The following is a 12,593-nucleotide window of genomic DNA, read 5'->3' on the forward strand; positions in this document are numbered from 1 at the left end:
GTTACTGAGCCTATCCTTATGAAACAAAAACTTGCACAGATGTCATCTCTGTGAGCATAAATAAGTAAATATATAAGTACAATTATTTTACACAATACACTTCTATTGCTTAAATGAGCAACTTAAAGCATCACTTAAACTTTCTGCACTTTTTATGGCTATTTATGCTTCTTGTTTCTATGGAAATGTTGTTCCTTTAGATTTACTCTTCTGCAATATAGCTTGTAGAGGTTAATTTGCCCTGTGTAAACAGCCAGTACTGGTTGAAAGTGTACAGAAGTCTTTAAGCATGCATATCTTCCAAACTACCAAAAAAGTGTCCTGCGATTGGTAGTTAAAATTTAGTCATTTGGCTCACCTTTGCCACAATAACACATTGGACCATCTATATTATATGCCTCATATGCTAACACCTGTTGTCAATGACCTGCCCCCTTTATTCTTAAGGTTTCCACTCCAAACAAACCACAGTGCCCCATAGAGGCTGGACAGTCAAAATGGCTCCTACATAGCTAAAGGAACAATATTTCCATAGAAACAAGTGAGAGATGAGACAGTCAGGTTTCTGGATATACAACTGTTTTCACAGTAATAGCATACGTTTTTTGGTGCAATAAAAATGAAAATAAAAATAAGCATTTTCATGCTTTTTTTTTTTTTTCATAAACCTAAACAGCATGTAAATTTGTTCTCTGAAATTCTGAAATGTGAACGCAAAGATGTCCAAATATTCAAAAATCTTTCTAAGTATGGGACTATTTTGAGATATTTTAACTAGTTTGTCACAGTAACTCAGTTATTAGACTCTTCATCCATTGATCCGAAGGTTGGCAGTTCTCAAAATAAAAACACATCTTTGGTACAGTGGTCAGATCTGCTGGCCTGCAGGTTGGCGTGCAATTACAGCTCCCACAGATGAATGCGGTTATTGTGTCCTTGGGCAAGACACTTAACCTACCTTGCCCCCATTGTCCGTGTACACTGGTGTGTGAATGTGTCTGTGAATGGGTGAGTGGTTCCTTGATGTAAAGCACTTTGAGTGCCTAGGAGGTAGCAAAGCGCTATATAAATTTCACCATTTCTATAATTACACCCAATATTTTTTTTTTACATGATGGCATAACAATTTCTCATCATGTTCAAATCACCCTAAAGCAATGTAGTTGTAATATCCCCTTTGATTGCCAGTCTATTAGCAGAGGCGTAAACTCGAGCTAGATTCTTTCACACTGTTGAACCGTAGTGTGCAGTGCAGAGGTGCGCTTGTTTTGTCTTTAATCGCAGCACAAACAGCCTGTGGGCACACCGGAGCTATCAAACGCCCCCCAAACCTCCCCCATTCCATTAGCTTCCCATGGTCTTGTCATCGAGACGCGGCCACCATGTAATTATTTACTTGTCCAGAGAATAACAAAAGGATATAATGAGGGGAAGGCTATTTTTAACACCGGGAGAGTGGATACACAGTGTGGTTTAAAGCTGTAAAGAAAATAAGATTAAATAAAATGAAATGAGATTGGACATTTTGAGTAATTGCTTTCATGTTATAGAACTTGATGATGTCATAATTTCAGATAGAGGGTAGGGGCCTGTGTAACTCTATGGAAGATTCAACTTTTTTTGAAAGACATATACAAACTTGTAGCCCACAAATGAACCTTATTATTATTTGTTTGGGATTGCCTCCATACATTTGGCAGTCTTTTCAACTAACAACACTCATGTCTTTGGGGTTGAAAAACTGCACCACTTTCTAAAACTACTGTGGAAAAATTATTTCACTTTTATTTATTTATACTGACAGAGAAGACATTGAACTTGTGTGTTTTTGTTTCTCATGTGGATTGGCCCAGTAATTAACAGTAACAGAGATATTAACCATAAACAAGGTCAACAAATCTGTAATCTGACAGTTAAACAGCAATTTCCACCACATAATTATGACCTGTCCAGTTTGTCTTAGCATTGCCCAGAATATTACAGAATGGCATTATACTTATCTATCTTGCATTTATAAGAAAAGTTACATAGTCCACTTTTAAATGCACTTTTTGATAAATACAATACACATTTTTAATCATGATTAATTACATGTTATGCTCAAGGTAAAAAAAAAACAAAAGACAAAAAAACAATGTTTTTTTTGGCTCCTAGATAGTTCCCTGTTTAACCATTTAAGCCTAAATGTACTGTAGTATTCACCCAGTGCTATGATTTTTCTATGAATCTAAGACCATGTGATTTAAAATGAAATCTATACAATCTTATGGCTTTAAGTCTTTTCAATGAAATCCATATATCAAAAAGCTCAGGATTTGTTTATTTTATTATTTTTCTAATGTCTGCATTCAAACATAGGATTGGAATGTTTTTGTTTGGGTTTTTTAACCTTTTGAAGCTGAAGCTATTTTAGTTCTTGTTGGTCTAGTCATAGTTTGGTCCTGGTTTATTCCTAGTCTAGGCCTTGTTTAGTCCTGGTTTAGTCCTGGTCTAGGCCTTGTTTAGTCCTGGTCTAGTTCTGGTTTGACCCAGGTCTGGTTCTGGTTTGACCCTGGTCTAGTCCTGGTTTGACCCTGGTCTAGTTCTGGTTTGGTCCTGGTTTAGTCCATGTCTAGTTCTGGTTTAGTCCTAGTCTAGTTCTGGTTTGGTCTTGGTCTAGACTTGGTTTGATCCTGGTTTAGACCTGGTCTAGTCTTGGTTTAGCCCAGGTCTAGTCCTGGTTTAGTCCAGGTCTAGTCCTGGTTTAGTCCTGGTATAGTTCTGGTCTAGTTCTCGTTTGGTCTTGGTATAGACTTGGTTTGATCCTGGTTAGTCCTGGTCTAGTCCTGGTTTAGTCCAGGTCTAGTCCTGGTTTAGTCCTGGTATAGCTCAGGTTTGGTCCTGGTTTAGTTTTGGATTTTGTCCCAATTTTGTCCTGATTTTGGTGCAGTGTGTGAGCAAGTATGATTGCACCATTTCATGCAGTAACAGAAAAATGTTACAATATTTAATGTAGGTGTCAAAAGTTGTAGGAGGAGATAGTATACCATACTATAAACAATATTTATATCACTCTGCATTAATCTGTAGTTCTCTTATACTGTAGTATTCTGTTGTGTTGTAGTAGTAATAACATTTAGTCACTAGTATCTCAACTGATAGACCATTCGCACAAAGCTCTGAGCTCTGGTCTCACAGCAGACTGCTGTTGTGTCTTTGGGCAAGACACTAGCCTACCTTTCCTGTGGAGTATGCTTGAGACTGAATAGGGAAATGTGACCTTTTTATTTTACATTTACTGTGCACTTACAAAGCTATTTTTACAAATGAAATACTATTTCTGTAATCTTTCCATGGGTCTTTTTTATGAAATAATAACTATTCTGATTCCTTTGTCTTTCTATCCTCACTGTTCCTAACCTGCTTCTCTCCCCAGGCTTACTGTTGTGTGTCTGTGTGTGCCTGTACATTCAACTGTTTGAGCATCAGGACCCACTTTAGGCGTCCTTTTCTTGCCTTTTTTAAAATCACACCCCATTTTTGAAAATCATTCTTATAATTCCTGGGTCCTGTTCTTCAAACTGTGTCTCCAACCGCCTTCCCACATCACACCACACGCACAAAACACGATGATGTCATGATTTAGTCTGAGAAAGGGTCAGGGAGCGACCACATTTTCTTGTACTGGGTAAAAAAAATGTCTTTTCTTGTGCAAAATTTGTATGTGTGCCTTTTTGTTTTTGATCTTTTGGGGAGAACAAAAATCTTGCTAAAACTTCTTGCTGATATGTCTTTTTTCTCTCTTGCTTCTTTCTTTTTTTCAATATTTTTCTTTTTTTTTTTACATTTTGCCAGTAATCTTTTTTGAATTTTCTCTTTTCTCTTTTTCCCCCCTTTTTTTCTTAACCCTAGGTCCGATCACAAAAAAACATGATGAATCTTCGACCAACAAGCCGCGAGACGAAGGTATTTTTGTTGCATGTTTTTTTTCTTCTTTTTTCTTGTTCTTGAGTCTTTTTGGGGGTTGTCACACACACACACACACACGCTAAAACACACACACATGGATTCTTACAGTTTTCTGCTGGGAAAATTTGAAATGCATAAATGTGTTGATGTATGTGCTGGAAATATAAATATATTTTGTAATTTTGATTGTGAATTTGATGATGTTTTGACACATTTTTCAGATGCCCAACAACTCCAAGAAACTGCCAAGATTCTATTCCCTTAGAGCCTATTTTCTGACCTATGTTATAATGGTGTTTCTTCACCAAAAAATAACCTGGATTTGCATTATAACATGGCTTAAAGCTCACAAAAATCAACTTTGTGTAATACAGTACCTTTAAAGACTCACTATGTAACTTTGCAGGAGGGCTCTCCACCTGCTTGTCTCCATGATGTTGTTGTTTTGCCTGGGATGTTCCACAGTTGTTGACCTTACAACATCAGGCCAAGTAACAGGTCAGTGGAGAGGTGAGAAACATTTGAGGCAAAGCAATAGCATCTCCATGGAGTCACAGTGTAGTCCAGTATAGTCTTGTTTTGGTCCTAATTCAGACTTGGTTTAGTCCTGGTTTAGTCCTGGTTTAGTCCTAGTTGAGCCCCAGTTTAGTACTGTTTTAGTCCTCATTTAGTCTTGTTTTGGTCATAATTCAGACCTGATTTAGTCCTTGGTGTAGTCCTGGTTTAGTTTTAGTTTAGCCCTGGATTAATCCTGGTTTAGACCTAGTTTAGCCCTTGTTTATTTCCTGTTTAGTCTTGTTTTGGTCCTAATTCAGACCTGAGTAAGTCCTAGTTTAGCCTTGGTTTAGTCCTGGTTTAGTCCCAGTTTAATTTTGTTTTGGTCCTAATTCAGACCTGAATTAATATCATTTTAATCCCTGTTTAATTCCTGTTTAATCTAGTCTGGTCCTAATTCAGATTTAATCCTAGTTTAGGTTTGGTTTAGTACTGGTTTAATCCCAGTGTAGGCTTGTTTTGGTCCTAATTCAGACCTGATTTAGTCCTAGTTTAGCCCTAGTTTAGTACTGGTTTAGTCTTAGTTTAGCCCTGGTTTAATACTGGTTTAATCCCAGTTTAGTCTTGTTTTGGTCCTAATTTAGACCTGGTTTAGTCCCGGTTTAGTCTGATAAACTCATAGGCACTAATAGAAGACATCATTAGAGCACTGATCACTGCTGATACGGCTGAAAACCCTCTGCCAAGATTCCGATCCCCTAATGGCAGTCTAGTGGCATAAAATAGAGGCTATGTTTTAACTTTGCATTTTTAAACATCGGTGTTTAGAACCGTAGAATCATTTAGTTCTGGTGTATGCACCAATTAGCCCTAGTCTAATCCTGGCTTGGCCCTGGTTTAGTTCTAATTAGGAGTCAGTCCTAGTTCTAGTTTTCGTTTAGATGTTATTACTTCAGGTATTTTCAATGTACTCCTAGTTTTGTGGTTTAAATCATACCTAGTTTGTCCTAGTATGGAACTGCAGTTAGCTTGTCCTGGATTAGTGTTGTAATGTTATGTGGTAATACAGGTACAATTGCAATACTTCTTCAGCAGAAACATTTGTATCATTTAACTGTTGGATAGGTAGCTGTTCATTTGGAAACTACCTCTTCATGACTTCATAAGGTGGAACAGAGAATTTTGAGCTTTGGAGATGTAGACAGACTAATAGTAAAAGAGTACTCAAACTCCAACTATGTTTCTGAGGAGGTAACATGGCTTAAAGCTCACAACAGTCAATTTTGTGTAATATGGGACCTTTAAACAAGCAGGTGACTAGGTAACTGTTTTGTAATAAAAACACATGTAATTGAAAAAGAAAACGCTACGTTTAATGTCATACTAGAGACAAGAAAGAAACAGATCCTCCATTAACAAATTTACATAAATCTTTAATACAAAACAGCCACTCAACACGCTTTACAATAGGAGGAAAGTATACCCACTTGAATCATAAGAACAATTACAAGTTGAGAATAAAAACATGAATAAAAAAACAAAATGTGAAAAGTATTTAAACGTACACAGTATAACTGCATGTAAATAGAAAATTAAAACCATACTTCGGAACATTCTCCATGAAAGGTGCAAGCCCCCTCACAGTAAGGACACAGTGTGATGAAAAACAATCAAAATGAAAAAAATAAAAAATAAAAAAGCAAAAAAACATTAAAAACATGCTTTTATTTTAGGCTAAAAAGTTGCACACTGTGGCTTTAATGGCTACAAGATGTTTTTGATCGAAAAGGCAGCATTTCTATAATATTCGTAACAATGTTGCATTTAAACAAAGAAGCATGAAATTCCATATATTTTAAAGGAACTATATGCAGCCTGACTCTTACAGTTTTAATAAAGATATTACAATCATAACTGAACCTGTGTTGCCAGTTCCTTTACCTGCAGATGGAGGATACACATTTTTCTCATTTTCAGTATATGCACAGACCATGCTACATGTGAAAGCTCAGAACCAGAATTCATTCTCTGAGCTGCAGAAGCTGCACTAGTGCTGATTAATGATTGGCTGCAGGTGCTGGGGTTTAGGTAGAGACCATTCAGATCAGAGAGAGGCATTTTAGGTTTAAGCCAAATGGATTTCACTGGCAACTCAAATGAGAGGCTAATGTGAGGCTTGTACTGCTTTCTGATTGGATATTCATTTTGAACCAAAAGATCAAATTATAACATAAACAACGTGGCCAACTTGATGTTTGTAATTAAGAACAAATCAGCATCAGAACTGATATCAGTAAAAGCTATATTCAATTTGTAGCTGGGGACACAGATAGGTCAGGATTATAGAATATTTATTTAAAATTTCACTAAATGTTTTGTTTTTTATTATTATTATTTCCAGTTTGGCAATTTTTTAGGTTTTGAATTTTATGACATCACAGTAGGGAACACCATAACTGTTACCTAGCAATCTAGTAGTACACTTGTACACACAACAAAATTTTAGATTATGATTTGACAAAAAAATATAATATACAAAAATACCTTATTTTGTTGAAATCATGTTTGAAGTATCAGAATTCTCTCTAGTGTGATATCATCAGTTTGTTTAGAACTTTCTACTTCCTGTCATTTCCAACATATTTTTCATTTTTTCTTCACAAATTGCTTCTTGATTGGTATAAAACTATAGTTTATGTTTACAACATGTATTATCCCATCAAATTAAGTCAAAATTTGAGAATCAGCGAAACCCGTCACTTTAAGAATCCAGGAGACATTTATGACCTCACAGGGACCTGTTAGTATTGGACACAGCCAGTATCTGTCCTATATAAGACTTAATCCTTGTGTCCGCTCGCCCTTGAAGCTCCAATCTGAGCCCTGGGTGAGGGTTTAAAGCTGCAGACCGCCCTTTGAGATGCGCTGTCATCCATGTTTTTATTGGCACACTTGGAAAGATTTGATTCTATGTAGTTAAAAAGAAGAAAGTGTGTGGTTTCAATGCTTAAAGTCCCCATGTTGTGCCTATACTATTTTCTAATGTAATGTTGTTTCCTCATCACAAACATACCTGGAGTCATGTTTCATTGACACATGTTTAACACACAAACCCTGAGTTCTTTTCTCAAATAGAAAACACTCTATTCCACCTTGTGATGTCATGTGGTAATACAGGAATTGCTCCACTGTGTTTTTAATTTCCATACACCTTCACTAGAATCATTTGGATAATTTCAGGCCTGGAGTTCCCAATCTCTACTGAACAAGAGGTAAAAGGTAGCTGTTCACTTGAAAACTACCACTTCATGACACCACAAGGTAGAACAGAGCGTTTTGAGCTTTGGAGATGTGGACAGACTAATTATAAAGGGTTACTCAAACAAGTGTGAATGAAACAAAACATAACTCCAGGTATGTTTTTGAGGAGGTAAAAACAGTATAACATGGCTTAAAGCTCACAATAATCACTTTGGTATAATATATGACTTTTAATAATAACTTTTAACAGCATCAGTATAGCTATTTTACATCTCTCACTCTCTATAACATTATGATTGATTGAAATATTTCTCCAACTTCTAATTTTCTCCTCGACTAGTGAGACGTCAGAGATATGAACTCCCCAAGCGCGCATTAATTATACTTTTATTAATAAAGGCCTATAGTCATTAATCACAAAGAAGAATCCCATTGACTGGAGTCCTTAAGAATGACACAATCAGTCCAACACTAATGCTAACTGTTATCTCTACTAAATGAGCCGTTTGTATTCATTTAACTCCACTGTCTAGAGAAATGCTACGTGGCTAACGCTAAACAGCTCAAGTCAAGGCATTTTAAAAGTGCTGATTATGTGCATTTTAAACAGAATGGTGCAAAGTTATTCCTCACTTACCGAGCATCCTAATTATTCACCGTGATCAGTTTATAAGCACTTTTCACAACTTTAAGAGGCCGGTTCAGCGTTTTGTCGTTGCGGTAATGATCTACCATTCATAACTACGTCTCACATTCTAACACCAAACCAACATTAGCTCTGTGTTTGCAATAAAAAAAAAAAAAAGCCTTATGATGAAAAGCAAGCAGCACACAGTGGTCTCAGTTTGACTCCAAGAGCTGCTTTTACAATATCTGTACTAGAGAAAGACAAATATTACTTGATTAGCCTACATGAAAAACACATCGTAACATCCCCTTTAATTTAATTTTAGCTTGCCTAGATTTTTTTTTTTTCCTATAGCCATTAGCTAATGCTAATGGCTATAGGAAAAAATACAGGGGACTGGCTCTGGTGTTCCAAAATCTTCTCAGACGAGCCAAGTTGCTAAATGGACGATAGCATTAAGATCTAATGCCGAGCCTATTAATTATATGTCTATGATCAATACGACCATCCCTGAGAGTGACTAACTGAAAAACTGTTGGCTGTAAGAGACTAGTTTAATAGCGCAAGTCAGCAAATTATCTGTTGTAGTTCCAACTAACTGAGCTCTTTCTGGGGACACTGTGTTAAAATAAAGCTCAGATTAAAGTCTAACTTGAGTAACCGAGCTTCAGACAGAGCAGTGTCTACAGTTAGCTTCACACCCTTAGGGAATGTTGATGACACCACTGCAAAGAAGCCTTTCAACTGTTGCATGGTGCACTGGATATTAGGTCCCAAATAAGTTCACATAATTTTAACTTCAAATAGCACCAAATGTCTTTTTATAAAACATACAACTTTTAAATTCCAGAGTAGAAAATGTGTTTTGTCCTTACATCCATAATGAAAGCTAATTAGCCCAGGGCCTATTGTAATTACACTGCACCAATTAATATGGTACAGGAAAGTCATAAGTCATAATTCATGTCACTGCAAAGGCCAAAATGATTTATATACCCAGAACTCCAGCAAAATGAATGGAGTTTATGTGAATGATGAAATACACAGGACTAATTAAAGGTGTTCCAGAGCAGTTCAATCAAATAGGAGGATGAACGACCTGCTAACGACGTGTGCACTGCAAAAAATGAATGAATGTTATGATGACTTCGGAATGCTCTTGTTTTGAATTAGTTTATACTTATTTTAATTATTTTTTAGAACTTTTGTCCATGTTATAGTTGTTTCCTTTCTCATGTACCCTCTCGAAGTTGTATTTAAAGTGATTCCTACATGTTATTCTCCCGTATTCAAGAGGTCATTGCTCTGATCTACCCACTGTTGTTGTACATTGTTTGTACTCCTCAGAAAATACATGTTAAGTGCAGATGTCTTGATTCAATTCTAGTAGCAATAGCCATATGGGAGGATCCATACTTAAAAATGCACTATGTAACTTTTCTATAACATCCCCTGCTCACCTACACAGTGATTCTACTGCACACTATGGCATTGAGCTTATCTAATTCACCACCAGGGCAAGCTACAAGTCAAATCTGTGGAGAGAAAAGCCCCCTCTCATAAAGAATGCATGTCTTTCTAAGCAATATAAGCAATCTAACACCTCAAATTAAAGAGTATAATGTACATGCAGTACTTTGCGACAAAATGAGACCTCCGTGTGTTGACTAATATACATAAGTTGAGTGAGGAATAACTTTGGATCACTGCAAATAATTTCGAATTAACTAGTTTTGTTTTTCACAACTTTAAGATTTGGTACCTTTAAGTTTAAAGGCCAATATTTTGCTATTTTCTGATCTATGTTATAATATTGTTTCCTCATCACAGACATACCTGGAGTTGTGTTTTGTTTCTTTCACATGTTTAACACAAATACTCCATTTAGGCGGAGTTCTTCTCTCAAACTAAAAACCCTCTGTTGTACTTTGTGATGTTATTTGGCAATATAGGAAGCACTCTACTATGTTTTTATACACTAGACACTTTTACTAGAAACATTTGGATAATTTCAGCCCACAAATTGCCAGCTCTACTCAACTAAAGGTAAAAAGGAGCTGTTATGTACCACTACATGACATCACAAAGTGGAACAGAGCATTTTGAGCTTTGTAGATGTAGCCAGACTAATAATAAAGGGTTACTCAAACATGTGTGAATGAAACAAAACATAACTCCAGATATGGTTTTGATGAGGTAGCAATATTATAGCATTGCTTAAAGCTCACAAGGGTCAATTTTGTGTAATATAGAATATTTAACACTATAATGTTGAACATTCCAAGCAAAGTAATAATATCTTCATTGAGACATAGTGACACACCAGAAAAGTTCCATAGTTCAGCTTTGTACTGCTTTACTCCTAAACATACCAGCACACTTTTTCCACAATAAGGTATTCAAAAAGTTTGAATAACTTAGGAGCTTTAAGGATACTATGGAGTTATATCAGGTCAAACAAACAGAATACTACAGTGCAGACTCTGCAGACTCCTAGCATCAGCAAACCCCAGCTCTGCACAAATACAGTTATGAATTGTATAGTTTTATTTAACACTATGAACAATATGAAGTAATTAAGGAATATATCACAGGCTGGTGTTTCTGGTCTGGTCTGCTCAGTATGCCATCTCAGCATTTCTATAGTTTGAATTAACTACTCCGGTGTATATTTATAGGGGCCATACTTGTATCACAAACATACCTGGAGTTTTGTCTCATTCACACATGTTTAAAATGCAAACCCTGCATATATGGGTGGAGTTCTTCTTTCAAATAGAAAACACTCTGTTCCACCTTGTGATGTCATTTAGTAATACAGGAAGTGCTCCACTGTGTTTTTAAACTTAATACACCTTCACTAGAATATTTTGGATAATTTCAGAATTGCAAATCTCTACAGAAGAAAAGGTAAAAGGTAGCTGCTAACTTGAAAACTTGAAAATGTTTTTTTTTTTTTTTTACTAATAGAAAAACAAATTTGAAAAACATGAATTCTTACTCTGAACAGGGTCCCCTCTCCAGAGATCTGACCTGTAACTTGCTTATCTCCATGGCGATATGTGTGTAATTCCTCAGTTGACCGGTATAATCCATAGCAAAAGACAAAATTCAATTCTGTCAAGTGGACAAATGTTTTAGAGTGAAGATGTTTCACAGATTGTCCTTCCTAACAAAAATTAGAGAGGCTTTTTTTGTTGGGAAAGACAGTCCATCTTTGAACAGGAATGGGGGCCTAGGGCATAATTTATCTTCTATTTATAACTCCATCCTCAGACCTAAATCTAAACAAGGAAAACAGTAGTGCTAGCCAGTATGTTAATAGGTGTGAGAGCAGCCATTAGGGCCTGAACCATCACGCAAAATATCACTCAGGGACAGTTCACACTTAGTGTAGTTCAATAGACCTAGCCAACAAACAGACACTGTAAATAAATAGGTGTGTTAGTTTCAGTGTAGTCAGCTCCTTCCTTCACACAGATATAAGGCAGTGTCCACCAGTAATCTGACCAGAACTGAAGAAGCGGCTTGGATGAGCAGCGAAACATCTTCACTTAAAACCATTTTGTCCAGTTGACAGAATTGAATTTCTCTTTTCTTATCCATGGAAATAGATACATTTAATGCAATAGAAGAACATCTCCACAAAGACAAGCAAATGGCAAACCCCCATTGGAGTTACATAGAGTACCTTTAATATTGCATACATATGGAAACCTGTTCATTTTAAGTCTTGACAGCTTCTGCTGGTAACAGTAGGGAATTAAGCATATTAGAAAGACAAATCAACAGCAATGCATATTTTATATCTGTTTTATTTTATTTGTTTGCTTACGTATTTATTTTTTATGTTTCCAGCACAAGGCATAACACACCTAAACCAACAAAATGTTCAAATAATAAAAAGTGTTCCAAGTATTCTCCAAAAGGTCTGGTATTAGATTAGATCTGAGATTATGTCATTAAAGGTGCTTGAAAATGTCAAAAACAAAACTTGTTCATTTTGCAGCTGTCCAAAGTTATTCCTCCCTTACCTTAAAAATTCCAAGCATTCTAATTCACCAACATGAGTATAAGTGCTGTTCATAACTTTCAGAAGCCAGAGCAGAGTTTTGTTGTCATGGTAAAGCTAACAAACAACTAGTATGCTAATTCACACTTTCCAATTATCAGACATTAAAACGCTTTATAATTAGATGGAGGCAACACAAAAACACAAAATCCAGTTCCAAGTACCATGTTTGTGTGTGTGTGTGTGTGT

The 12,593-nt window shown here is 36.1% G+C and overlaps 1 protein-coding gene across 1 annotated transcript in view; it reads left to right on the forward strand.

Annotated features, from left to right (window-relative positions):
- Nucleotides 1-12,593, forward strand: part of nlgn2a (neuroligin 2a) — a 135,705-nt gene that overhangs the window by 38,839 nt on the left and 84,273 nt on the right. The window contains exon 3 of the mRNA XM_033983856.2: nt 9,040-9,059. Within this exon, the coding sequence (XP_033839747.1) occupies nt 9,040-9,059 (20 nt within the window). The remainder of the gene's footprint in view (nt 1-9,039; nt 9,060-12,593) is intronic.

The sequence above is a fragment of the Periophthalmus magnuspinnatus genome, chromosome 18, assembly GCF_009829125.3.
Source record: "Periophthalmus magnuspinnatus isolate fPerMag1 chromosome 18, fPerMag1.2.pri, whole genome shotgun sequence".
Taxonomy (NCBI): Eukaryota; Metazoa; Chordata; class Actinopteri; order Gobiiformes; family Gobiidae; genus Periophthalmus; species Periophthalmus magnuspinnatus.